This window comes from Elephas maximus, chromosome 12 (assembly GCF_024166365.1).
Source record: "Elephas maximus indicus isolate mEleMax1 chromosome 12, mEleMax1 primary haplotype, whole genome shotgun sequence".
Taxonomy (NCBI): Eukaryota; Metazoa; Chordata; class Mammalia; order Proboscidea; family Elephantidae; genus Elephas; species Elephas maximus.
In genome coordinates this window covers 80,685,507-80,697,574 of record NC_064830.1, presented here as the reverse complement: position 1 = coordinate 80,697,574, position 12,068 = coordinate 80,685,507, and the positions used below count along the sequence as shown (strand labels likewise).

General features: G+C 39.7%; 2 protein-coding genes across 3 annotated transcripts in view; one reads left to right on the top strand and one right to left on the bottom strand.

Annotated features, from left to right (window-relative positions):
• The window catches only part of REXO5 (RNA exonuclease 5), a 53,482-nt gene extending 50,918 nt beyond the window's left edge, over positions 1–2,564 (bottom strand). The window contains exons 1-3 of the mRNA XM_049904901.1: positions 2,288–2,564; positions 2,021–2,162; positions 589–701 (exon numbers count right to left, since the gene is read on the bottom strand). Coding sequence (XP_049760858.1) covers positions 589–701; positions 2,021–2,158 — 251 coding nt within the window. The 5' untranslated portion in view covers positions 2,159–2,162; positions 2,288–2,564. The remainder of the gene's footprint in view (positions 1–588; positions 702–2,020; positions 2,163–2,287) is intronic.
• Positions 2,501–11,854, top strand: ERI2 (ERI1 exoribonuclease family member 2). 2 transcript variants are annotated; one of them, XM_049904902.1, is made up of 9 exons: positions 2,501–2,683; positions 4,268–4,335; positions 4,426–4,509; positions 5,198–5,325; positions 6,685–6,841; positions 8,005–8,105; positions 8,366–8,447; positions 9,246–9,334; positions 9,736–11,853. In XM_049904902.1, exons 1-9 carry the CDS (start codon positions 2,661–2,663, stop codon positions 11,056–11,058), a joined length of 2,055 nt encoding a protein of 684 aa, XP_049760859.1. In that variant the 5' UTR covers positions 2,501–2,660; the 3' UTR covers positions 11,059–11,853. The 2 variants fall into 2 exon arrangements, with proteins under 2 accessions (XP_049760859.1, XP_049760861.1); XM_049904904.1 differs by lacking the exon at positions 4,426–4,509 and having other exon boundaries at positions 9,736–11,854.
• Positions 11,855–12,068: the final 214 nt, after the last annotated feature.

Below are 12,068 nucleotides of genomic sequence, written 5' to 3'. Positions count from 1 at the left end.
ATTTGCTATGCAAAGGAAGGCTTTTGAGGTGTCTAGCCAATTCATAATAACCTCCTCCTCACAAATGTGTGCATTTGAAAATCTATTGATATATATAAAAAAGTTTTTTCATAAGCCATTTTATAATGATTTTGACAATATAAGAATAGTAAAATTTTCTTTGCCCTTTATTTGTTAAAAAAAAAAAAAGATTCATTAGGAGTCTTAATGTATATTCATGTTATTTCAACTGGGTCCTCACTGGAGGCTTACAACTCAAAATACCTGTGTAGGGCTGAAAAATAGTGTAATTAAGGGAAGCAGGCCAGGTGGGACACTGCAGAGTACACGCCCCATCTAAAGCTGGAGGCCACAACTCAGTTTGGACAAATTGGACAAATTGTTGCCATGTGGGAATACAGGGACAGTTGCAAAAACCTGGATTTTTACATAGGGATTCCCAAATTTAATTATCGGCAACTATCATAAAAAATTTTTTTAGGACACGCTGCACTGCAAGCAAATAATGTCAGTAACCAAATATGGCCCTCTAGATACCAGTTTGAAACCTCTGGTCTACTATACTTACCATTTCAGTTCATCTCATACCTGGGTTTAGGAACAGTGGATTTGCCCAGAACTGCATACTTCAGCAATTCACATAGCTGGCTGTGGGTTACTTCACAGTTTTCAGCAAATAAAATGGTAGATAAGCGAGCTCTCTGCAAAAATAAATCAGGACATAGCAAACCATGATTATTAAGAAGAGCAACAAAGCAAGGCAAATTATTAAATTTTCCAGTTTCTCTTTTTTTTTCATTATTTTAACATATATTCAAACATACCAAAACCAAAACACCAAACCCAGTATCGTCGAGTTGATTCCGACTCACTGCGACCCTACAGGACAGAGTAGAACTGCCCCATAGGGTTTCCACGGAGCGCCTGGCGGATTCAAACTGCCGACCCTTTGGTTAGCAGCCATAGCACTTAACCACTACACCACCAGGGTTTCCATTCAAACATAAGGAGGGTTCTAATTAACTGAAAATGAAGGTCTAAGACGACAACCTATAACGTGACATTTATAGAATATTTAATAAAAATTGTTACAGAACGTTAATTATACTTAGTTACGTGCAGTAAGTTCATGAATGCCAAGGAAAGACCGAGGAACTGTTCAGATTGAAAGAGACGTGACAACTAACTAAATATAATACAAGATTATGGATTGGATCCTACTGCTAAAAAGAATACTGTTGGAAACAACTGAAGAAACTTGAATGGGGTCTGAGAATTAGTAGCCAATAGTCTATCAATGCTACTTTCTGATTGTGATGGCTGTAATTGTGGTTATGTAGGAGGACATCCCTGTTTGTAAGAAATACACTAAAATATCTGAGGGTACATTGTGTCAGCAACTACTTTCAAATGGTTTTGTGTGTGCATGTGTGTGCTCTTGCAACTTTTCTGTGAGTTCGAGTTTTTAAAATAAGTGTGGTAAGACTGTCAATTTCTATACGTCTTACATTTTTTTTGCTAATCTGATAGGCAAAAAAAACGGAATTCCATTTTAACAACAAAATGATTTGTTAGTACTAATCACCTTTTAACATACTATATAACTTTCTTGCATCTACTGTTTATCTTCGGAATCTCTCCACTAGATCATAAGCCCTACTAGGTAGTGATTTCGTTTTATCCACTGATGTACCCAAGTGCTCGGCACAGAGTAGACAAGAAAAAGCTGATGAATGACTGAAGGAACGAATGACGTGTATTGCCCTCAGCAAATGGTAGCAGTCACCATCAGTCGTATTCTCCCATTGGACTATTAGCTTCATGAGACCAGAGATTTTTGTGTTTTTGTGCACTGAAAACCCCCAGAAGCCAGAACAATTCCTGACACACACACACAAAAAAAGAACACACAAGAGATCAATAAATATCTGTGGGTGAGCTGGGCCTGCCTGACCAGCGTCCAGGCAGATGGGGACCCCAAATCGCCTAGAGCCGCCCGACGGGCTCCCCGTTAGCTCACCTTGGCGTCAGGCTGCCTCTCCTCCAGATTCCAACCGGCTCTCATCGCCTCAGGCGCCCTGACCAGCCTGTTCGGGGCCCGCCTTCTCTTTCTGCCCTTCTTGGGATGTCTCCCGGCCCCTTCCCCGGCTGGCTCCATGAGGCTGCGGAGAAAGATCAGCTAAAACTGAGGAAACCGACGCCCAGATTCCCCGGCCCGGGCAGTCTCCTGAGGGGACGCAGTCGGGGCTTCAACAGCCTATAAACCTCCCTCAGATCCGTTCCTCACTTCACAGTTCACAGTGCGTACTGACGACCTTTGCCGTTTCGCGGACAAGAAAATGTGCCAGAGCAAGCCAAACAGTTCTACCGTCCGCTCCCCAGATTCGAAACCGCTTTCCAACGGCTCAAACGCTCCCCAGCCCGCCAGTAAAGTGGAGGGGGCGTTGCCAATCGGCTTCCCCGCCCAAAACCTCTCCCCACATCTCCCCGGAAACGCGTTAGAAACCCGGCGGAGAGCGCAGGCGCAGCCTCTGCGGCCTCCTGGGCTTCTCTCTGGTCTGCAGCCTGCCATCTCAGCCACGCGGGGCTTTTGAATTGACCGGAAGTAGCCGGCGAGCGACTTCCGGCAGTTGGACTTGGAAGAGTAAGGAGTGTCGGGAATGGCAACGAAGAAATTGGCGCGGTAGGTGGGGGTTTCCAGGCAGGGGGTCGCTTCCGGTCGGCCCTGCAGTCCGTGGCGGCAGCTTCCGTTCCCTACGGCCGCTGCGTCTCCGACCCTACTTTCTGCCCAGGACTGAAAGGCTTAGGCTTGTACCCCGGTCTCGAGCCTCAGGCCCTCTGCGCGAGGGCGGAAAGAGTCGAGTACCTGGACCGCTTGGCTTCTCGGCTGTGTGGCCTTGAGCCAGTCTCTGCCCCATTTTAGCCCTCGGAAAGCGCCTGGACGTGATGGCAGGCCCCTCTGCACCCAACAAGCTGTTTATCCCACTACTTCGTAGTAGTTCGTTTAAGTCGTAATATGAGTCTGTGGACTTTTTCCTGATCATTGGACATGCTGTTCCCGTTTCTGACTGTTAGAAGCAGTGTAATGTGCTAGTGAATAGCATGGGCCAGGATTTAGACAGGCCTGGGTTCACGTACCAGAACTGTCCTTAGGCAAATTACTGAACCTCTGTAATTTGAATCTTTTCATTCGTTAAAACATAGGCAGCAAAAGTGTCATCTCGTACAGTTGTTGAGGATTAAGTGATATCTATCTAGATTTTTCTTTTTAGTTTTTTACAGAGTAGGCAATCAAGAAATGTTAGCTATAATTCCCTTCTGGCACTTCCCATCATACTTCTTAACCCTTTGGAGACTCAGTTATTTTCTGCTTTGAATTTTTTGTTGATACCATGTGGTTTCATTTATGGAAGCATGCTGAATCATTGACTGTATCTGAATTTTTGGTGGGTAGTGTGGATTTTTTTTCTTGCCCCCTCCCACAAGCCTACCTTAAGTGTTTAGTGCTGCATATGAAGTACCAGTAATTATACCCCACAGTCCCCACTGCGGTTTAATGGCACGTATGTGTAACAAAGGCAAATTTTCAAAATTTCTATCTACCCTGTCCTATAGAGTCGCTATGAGTTGGAATCGATTCGAAGGCAACGAGTTTGGCTTTTGGTTTGTAAATACAGTGACCTGTCTAGTTAAAATCTACCTAGTCAAAGTCATTAGTGTTACCTTCACTTAAGGTCTTAGTAAGCTCTTCCCATTTTGTGGCCTCCCTAGCATGCATTGCTTTTGGAAGTCCTTTAGCATATACTACCTTGCAGTGGTTTCAATGATGTCTTGTTTCTTCGTCTGTTTTTTTAAGCTTTAATAAGGGACCATGTTCTTTGTTGCTCTTATCTTCTCAAGACTGCTGTACACAAAGCAAGCCTTGAAAAAAATGCAGATGCAAAAATAACATCTTAAGCTTTTCAATGCATTAGTTAAATTCCTCAATATTATTGTGAAATAAGGGGAGCAGGTAGAATTAGCTTAAGTTTGCAAATACTGTGCTTTGAAGCCCATGCAGGTAAAATGACTACGAAAATCAAAAGAGAGGGTGGCAGAGTTAGGATGAAAACCTATGTTTTTTGTCCGCAAAGTCTAGTTCAGTATCCCCTTAATCACAATACACAATTAATGAGAGTTTTGCAATATGCGTAGTACCATTAATTTGATAGCCTATTCAAAAGGAATGTGAATTAGTTTATTGATCATATCTCGTTTACATTTTTAGGCAGCTTGGATTAATTAGGAGAAAGTCATTTGCACCAGCAAATGGAAATCTAGGAAGAAGCAAAATCAGTGAGTACTGTAGCGTGCTTAGTTTCTTTACATTTTGTAGCCTTGTACTTTTAGGCTGATAAAACATAAGGATACGTTTATCTCTTGCAGAACAGTTGTTTGACTACTTAATTGTCATTGATTTTGAGTCCACATGCTGGAATGATGGAAAGCACCACCATAGCCAGGAAATAAGTAAGTCTGGATGGCCAGTGACCAAAGCTAGTACTAGATGAATCACTTTAATGTTTAGATAGAAACCAGTCAACAGTTAGTTAAGGAAAACAGGATGATCTATGAATTGGTAGCTTACTATAAAACTTAAAACACAAAAAAACACCCTTAATATCTAGAAGTATACTCATATAAGATACAGTAAACCTGTAAAAGCTGGAACCTGTGTAAGGCAGAAATCAGTCAGAGAAGGAAAATTCAAATATTTTCCACTAAAAGGAGTGATAGAAAAGGCAGAAAACTTGGGAAGCCTGGAAAAACAAGGCAGTCCTGTCAAATTCTGGCTCTTACTGGTTTCACTGTAATTATTTAAGGATTGCGTATAAAACTTCGTTTGTACAGATACTGAAAAAAATACTATAGCAGAAGAGGAGTGCATTTCAAGGTCCATTAGTATTTGTATTTAATTGTGGAATTATATCCAAGAGTTTTCTTCTAAGTAGACATATTCAGATCAGAGCTTCAACCTTTTGATTTATTCTTTGGCTTAATTTTATTACACTGTGCTGTTTTGTTTGGTCATCTTAATATGCTCTGACTGAAACAATGATTATTTAATAATACTATGAGATGGTAATACGTACTTCATTTCGGGTGATTACAGCATTAGCCAGTATATATTTAAGCGTCCATTGTTTCTTTCATTTAGTTGAATTTCCAGCAGCGTTGCTGAATACATCCACTGGAGAGATTGAATCTGAGTTCCATGCTTTTGTTCAGCCTCAAGAGCACCCACTTCTTTCTGAATTTTGCATGGAACTGACAGGCATAAAGCAGGTATGTGCCCTCCCCACCCTAAGCCAAGCAGGTATAATGCAAATTTTAAGATTCAGAAATCAGTTTCAGAAAGAAAAAAAAAAAAACTCTATGCCATTTGCAGTTAGATTTATTCAGGGTTAAGGGAAATAATGTGCTCTCCATAAGTCCGCTGGAATCTTTAGAAATGAGAAAGAATCGTGTTGCAAGAAAGAATGTCAGATATATTTTATGGAAGTTAAGTGACTCACATTTATCTTTTATTTCTGTTGTATGGGTTTCATTATTATATTTCGGTGTGAGTTTAGATTTATTAACCTAATTTTTCTTACCATAGAAAGTTCTAATCATTATGTTACCTCTGTCCCATGTGTTTTAACATCTTCTCACTAGATAACACTCTTTGCCAGGATAACCTCTTCCTCATCATATCCTCCAGTGCTTACCTATACTAACTCCTCAAAAATTACGGAATTTGTTAGACAATAGATGAGTGGTAACTTCGGTGAAGGGTAAGACCGTACACAGTACTGGGGAAGCCAGCACAGCTTGTCCAAGGCAGGGTCATGGAAGCTCCATAGACACATCCAAACTCCCTGAGGGACTGAATTACTTGGGCTGAGAGCTGTGGGCACCATGGTCTTGGGGAATATCTAGCTCAACTGGCGTTAACAGTTTATAAAGGAAATGTTCTGCATTCTACTTTGGTGAATACTGTCTAGGACTTAAAAGCTTGTGAGCGGCCATCTAAGATACTCACTGATCTCACCCCTTCAGGAGCAAGGGAGAATGAAGAAAACCATAGACACAAGGGAAAGATTAGTCCAAAGGACTAATGGACCACAACTACCACGGCCTCCACCAGACTGAGCCCGGTACTAGATGGTGCGCAGCTACCACCACTGGCTGCTCTGACAGAGATCACAATAAAGGGTACCGGACAGAGCTGGAGAAAAGTGTAGAACAAAATTCTAACTCAAAAAAAAAAAAAAAAGACTAGACTTACTGGCCTGACAGAGGCTGGAGAAACCCTAAGAGTATGGCCCCTGGACACCCTTTTAGTTCAGTAATGAAGTCACTCCTGAGGTTCACCCTTCAGCCAAAGATTAGACAGGCCCATAAAACAAAATGAGACTGAAGGGGCATGCCAGCTCAGGGGCAAGGACTAGAAAGCAGGAGGGGACAGGAAAGCTGATAATAGGGAACCCAAGGTCAAGAAGGGAGAGTGTGGACATGTCATGGGGTTGGCAACCAATGTCACGAAACAATATGTGTGCTAATTGTTTAATGAGAAGCTAGTTCTGTAACCCTTCATTTAAGTACAAAAAAAAAAAAAATTATGGAATTTGTTGAATTCAGATTTTATAACTTTCTATTTAGGATCAAGTTGATGAAGGGGTCCCTCTGAAGATTTGCTTATCGCAGTTCTGTAAATGGATTCATAAGATTCAGCAACAGAAGAAAATTTTTTTTGCTACTGAGGTCTTGGATCCTTCTAGTTCCAAAGTAAAATTATGTGCTTTTGTTACTTGGTCAGGTAAAAAAAATAAGTTACGCCTATCCTTTGTAAATGGGTAGTACCTAATTCTTTATTTCTAGTAAGAATTATACTTGTTACACTCCTGGGCCAGGAATAGAAATATGAGTGCCTAGCAGAAGTTAAGTAAGAAAAGTAAATTCATTAATCTTTTTTAAATTACCACTCTGGGATACCCTAAAAATTTAAGCCTTAACTTTAAGAATCTTGGTGGATGATTCTGATTCCAGGTAAATGTGATTAAGTGAAAACTTTTACCATGCTATTTGTTACAACTTTGAATAAAAAGTGTTCTCATTTAGCTTACATCCTTTGCTTTTGTACCTTAAGGTTTACCAATGTAGACATAAAAAAAAGATGGGGAATTTCAAGTAGGCCTTTTATATGTAGCATTACCATTAATCATTACTGGTAATAATGTTGCACCATTGATAGCATAGTATTGACAGTCATATTGGGTTTTAATTTGCTATAAAATGGTTTCTCAATTATATATTTTCCTAGAATGTTGAAACTTTCTCCATATAAACCCACTGCTAATCAGTCAGTTCCGACTCACGGCGATCCTATAGGACAGAGTAGAATGGCCTCATAGGGTGTCCAAGGCTGTAAATCTTTATGGAAACAGACTGCCACATCTTTTTCCTGTGGAGTGGCTGCTGGGTTCAAACCGCTGACCTTTTGGTTAGCAGCTGAGTACTTTAACCACTGTGCCACCAGGGCCCCTTCTCCATACACCCATTACCGTTGAGTTGATTCTGACTCGTAGTGACCTTATAGGACAGAGTAGAACTGCCCCATAAGATTTCCAAGGAGCAGCTAGTGAATTAGAACTGCTGACCTTCTGGTTCGCCGCTGAATGCTTAACCACCACAGCTCCATCCTTCTCCATATAGGCCTTGTGATTTAATATCTTCCCTTTCTTTCTGAAATATTCAGTGAAATTTTTTGGGGTACTTAAGAAATCATGTTGAAACTTTGTCACCAACCTAATTCCTTAATAGTAAGTTATGTAAAATGAATACTTACTAGGTATTAGCAGAACAATTAAATCTTACTTTTTTTCGTATCATCTTCCAACTGTTTATAAATTTATAAATGATGGCATAAGTAAAAAGCTCTGGCACCACTGACTTTGTTCTCTTTTAATGTGCTTAATGCAGACTGGGACTTGGGGGTTTGCCTGGAGTATGAGTGTAAAAGGAAACAGCTGTTAAAACCTGTGTTCTTAAATTCTTGGATTGATCTCAGAGCAACTTACAAGGTAAGGGTCAAAAGATGGGGGCATGTTCACTTTCCATCCATTGAAAAATGATTAAGCTGTCTTCCTACACATGGTTATGAGGTTCTACAAATAAAATGTTTTCTTTCTAAATATTCACATAAATATATTTCAAGTATTTGAAAACAACAAAAATAAGTACATTTCAAATTTAATAGAACTGAAAATCATGAAAAATGGTTAATACGTAGCTTGTCTAGCAGTAATTGGTTTTTTAGATAGATCTTCTTTTATTTTCTTAGCTTTTCTATAAGAGAAAACCAAAAGGACTAAGTGGTGCCTTGCAGGAAGTGGGAATAGAATTCTCAGGACGAGAGCATTCTGGTTAGTATAAATTGAAAATTATTATGTAAGTCATAAGAGTATTTTATTCTTATAAAATATTTCATGTGAATCCCATTTATTTTATAATATCATTAATAAAGAATATCTTTCAGCCTACAAAAAGCTCCTAATCCTACAATTCAAATTGTTGGTAAAACTTTGAAATTACTACATTCATAAACTATTATAAAGACCGCCATCTAGTGGCTTTCTAGTTGCTAAAAAGAATGAAAACAATTAGCTGAATCAAATGAAATTTAAACAAATGCCCAAATAACACAGTGGACTAGTGAAAAAAGTAGACAAGACTAGTGGATTACTCACAAATTTTGGTCCCTACGGAATGTTAGTCACATTTTGTGGACTGCCTAGCAGATTTTTTGTTTCCTCAGTAAATGTCCAAGACCTTATCCTTCAGTGATGACGCTGCCACAGCACCAACTTCTCATGGTTAAAATTAGTGGATCGTAAAGTTAACGGCGTGCCCTAATATCCATGTATCACTGCCGCCAATTCCTGTAGAGCTGATTCTGACTCATGGCAACCCCGTGTGTGTCAGAGTAGAACTGTGCTCCCTAGGATTTTCAATGGGTGATTTCTGGGGAAGTAGATCACCAGGCTTTTCTTCCAAGGCACCGTTGGTGGACTCCAACCTCCAGCCTGTCGAGTAGTAGCTATGCACATTAACCATTACACCACGTAGGAACTCCTATTTCCATATAAGTGGTAGTATTTTTTTTTCCTGCATTTCTTTATATTAGTACTAGCAAGTTCAGCATTTAATATTTATTTCCTCAGGGTTGGATGATTCTCGGAATACTGCCCATCTTGCTTGGAAAATGATCAGGGATGGTTGCTTAATGAAAATTACTAGATCCTTGAATAAGGTTAGTGGTATCTTGCCTCTTTGTTCTGTCATCTCAACCCCAGGAGTCACCACAGTTTCATTGAAACGTAGATTACATGTGTGTAGTCATTTAAACATGGCAGCACAATAGCTAAGCACCTGTCTGCTAACCGAAAGATTGATGGTTCAGATCCACCCAACAGCTCCACAGGAGAAAGATGTGGCAATCTGCTTCCTAAAGATTACAGCCAAGAAAACTCTATGGGGCAGTTCTACCCTGTCACATGGGGTCACTATTAGTCGGAATCTACCCAATGACGCATTACAACAGATCATTTAGAAGTCCATCAGTGACATTTTTCTCTTTTGTCTCATCGTGTATACTGAAGAAATTATAAATGCAGTTTCCAAAAGCTGTTGGCTTTGTCTGTGGAATCACAGGTACCCACTAAGAGGAATCCCAACATTTTGGCCAGAAATTTGAATACAAATCGGGTTGAAGAAGCTTCTGACTGCAACAGTACCCTCCAGGTCCCCAGGATATGTGATAAGGGGCCTGAGATTACAACAGATTCCAGTGAAGAAGTTCAAATGAGATCGGCTTGTGTGAATTCTTCCGTAAAGGTCCAACAAGATCAGTTAAAACTAAAGAGCGATGTGAGAGCAGGTATTCACAATGTCAAAAGCTGTTTATCTGTTTTCAATAGTAAGTCCTTTACTTCTCTGGGGCAGCTGCAGTCTCCCAGCTTGAATTCACCTATCAACATGCAGAAGCAAATAAAAAATGGACACCTTGCATTTAATACCAAATCTAACTCTTCAACAGTTGGGTCAGAGTTGGTACTTGTTTCCACTACCGTTTCTTCTGTCAATCATGTTTCTGATATGGAAATGAGTTCTGCTCTTGACTGTTTACCTATGTTGGCTGATTGGGAGGATGTAGCTTTATTGCCAGCATCTCAGCCTGAGCAAAATACAGATTGTATACTTCCCACTGGTGACTCAGACTTAGATACTTCACTTAATTCTGGAGAAGAACCTGAAATGCTAGGTCATGAAAACTTTGGGAGCACAGAGGGAACTCCTCAAAAATCTGAGACCTCTAAATCTATTGTGTATAAGAGCCCTCATACTACTATTTACAACGTAAAAAAAGTCAAAGACCCAGTTCCAAATGTTTCTGCCTTTAAGTTACCTGAACCCAAATCAAGTACCTTCAATAGTGTTAATGCCAGTATGTCTCATTCTTCAATTTTGGGAAAACATCCTCTTTTAGGCGGTACTAATAGGAGCCTCTCCAGTCCCCCAGCTTTCCCAGCAGCCAAAAAACAGACCTTCACTATTCATGAAGAAAAACATACATCATCTGATTGCTCCCCAGTGAGAAGTACCTCCCAGAAGATTCTCCCCTCTGTATTAACTTCTACAGTTAACCTACAAGAGCGTTGGAAGAGTGGGAAAATGACACCTCCTTTATGCAAGTGTGGCCGAAGATCTAAGAGACTTGTTGTTTCTAATAATGGACCAAACCATGGAAAAGTCTTCTATTGTTGCCCTACTGGCAAATACCAAGAAAACAGAAAACAATGTGGTTATTTCAAATGGGAACAGACACTTCAGAAGGAGAGAGCCAACAATACGATCCTGTTTCATTCCCCTGGGAGACTCACTTTCAGTTCTCCGGAAACAAGCCATATTTCTGACAGAAGTGTAAATTCTTGTACTAAAAATTCTTTGAGACTGAGACCCTCAATGAGAAGTTAATAAACTGTCTTTATATCTAAATTAAATTTTTACTTTAATGTGATTTTTTTAATGTAAACATGAAAAATGCACAGGGCTACCAATTAGGAGAAGACATAGCTGAGCTTTGTAGACCACACTGAGACTATTAAAACACACATACACACAAACTAAAAATAGAGAAAAAATAAATTTCATGGTCTTATAATTTTATTTGCCAATTCAGTCTTCCGTTTGCCTTTTATTTGTTCATGTATGAATTCTGATTGCTCCTTAAATTCTTACCCATGATGAGTATTCTGATAATGTCTTGAAGGAGCCTTGGTGGTATGGTGGTTAAGCACTGGACTGCTAACTGAAAGGTCAGCAGTTTGAACCCACTAGCCGTTCCATGGGAGAAAGATGTGGCAGTCTGCTTCTGTAAAGATTACAGCCTTGGGAACTGGTTCTATGGGGCAGTTCTGCTCTGTCCTGTAGAATCCCTATGAGTCGGAATTACTTGGCGGCAGTGGGTTTGGTTTTTGGTTTTGATGATGTTTTACACTATTTTAGGAGCCCTGGTGCCACAGTGGTTAAGAGCTTGGCTCCTAACCAAAAGGTAAGCAGTTCGAATCCACCAGCTACTCCTTGGAAACCCTATGAGGCAGTCCTACTCTGTCCTATAGGGTCACTATGAGTCAGAATCAGCTCAACAGCAATGGGTTTGGTTTTGGTTTTTTTTACACTATTTTATTTGTATTTTTATATTCTAATATTTGAGGGATTTATACTTTCTTGAGAAGCACAAATAAAAATTTCATAAACGGTATTTATTACGTTAAATATAGTAAGAAACAATGCTGTATGATATCCTTTGATAGTTAAATCTTGAAATAAATTTTAAACAATTTGAATAAAAATGACTAATAAAAACCCCTACTCTGTTTTCAGGTACATATTTGTACTTTAAGGATTATGTTAATTTTATGCCTGATATTTTTTTCTTTTTCTAAAAATTTTTATAAACTCTTTAGTTTTATTATAAAGCTTGA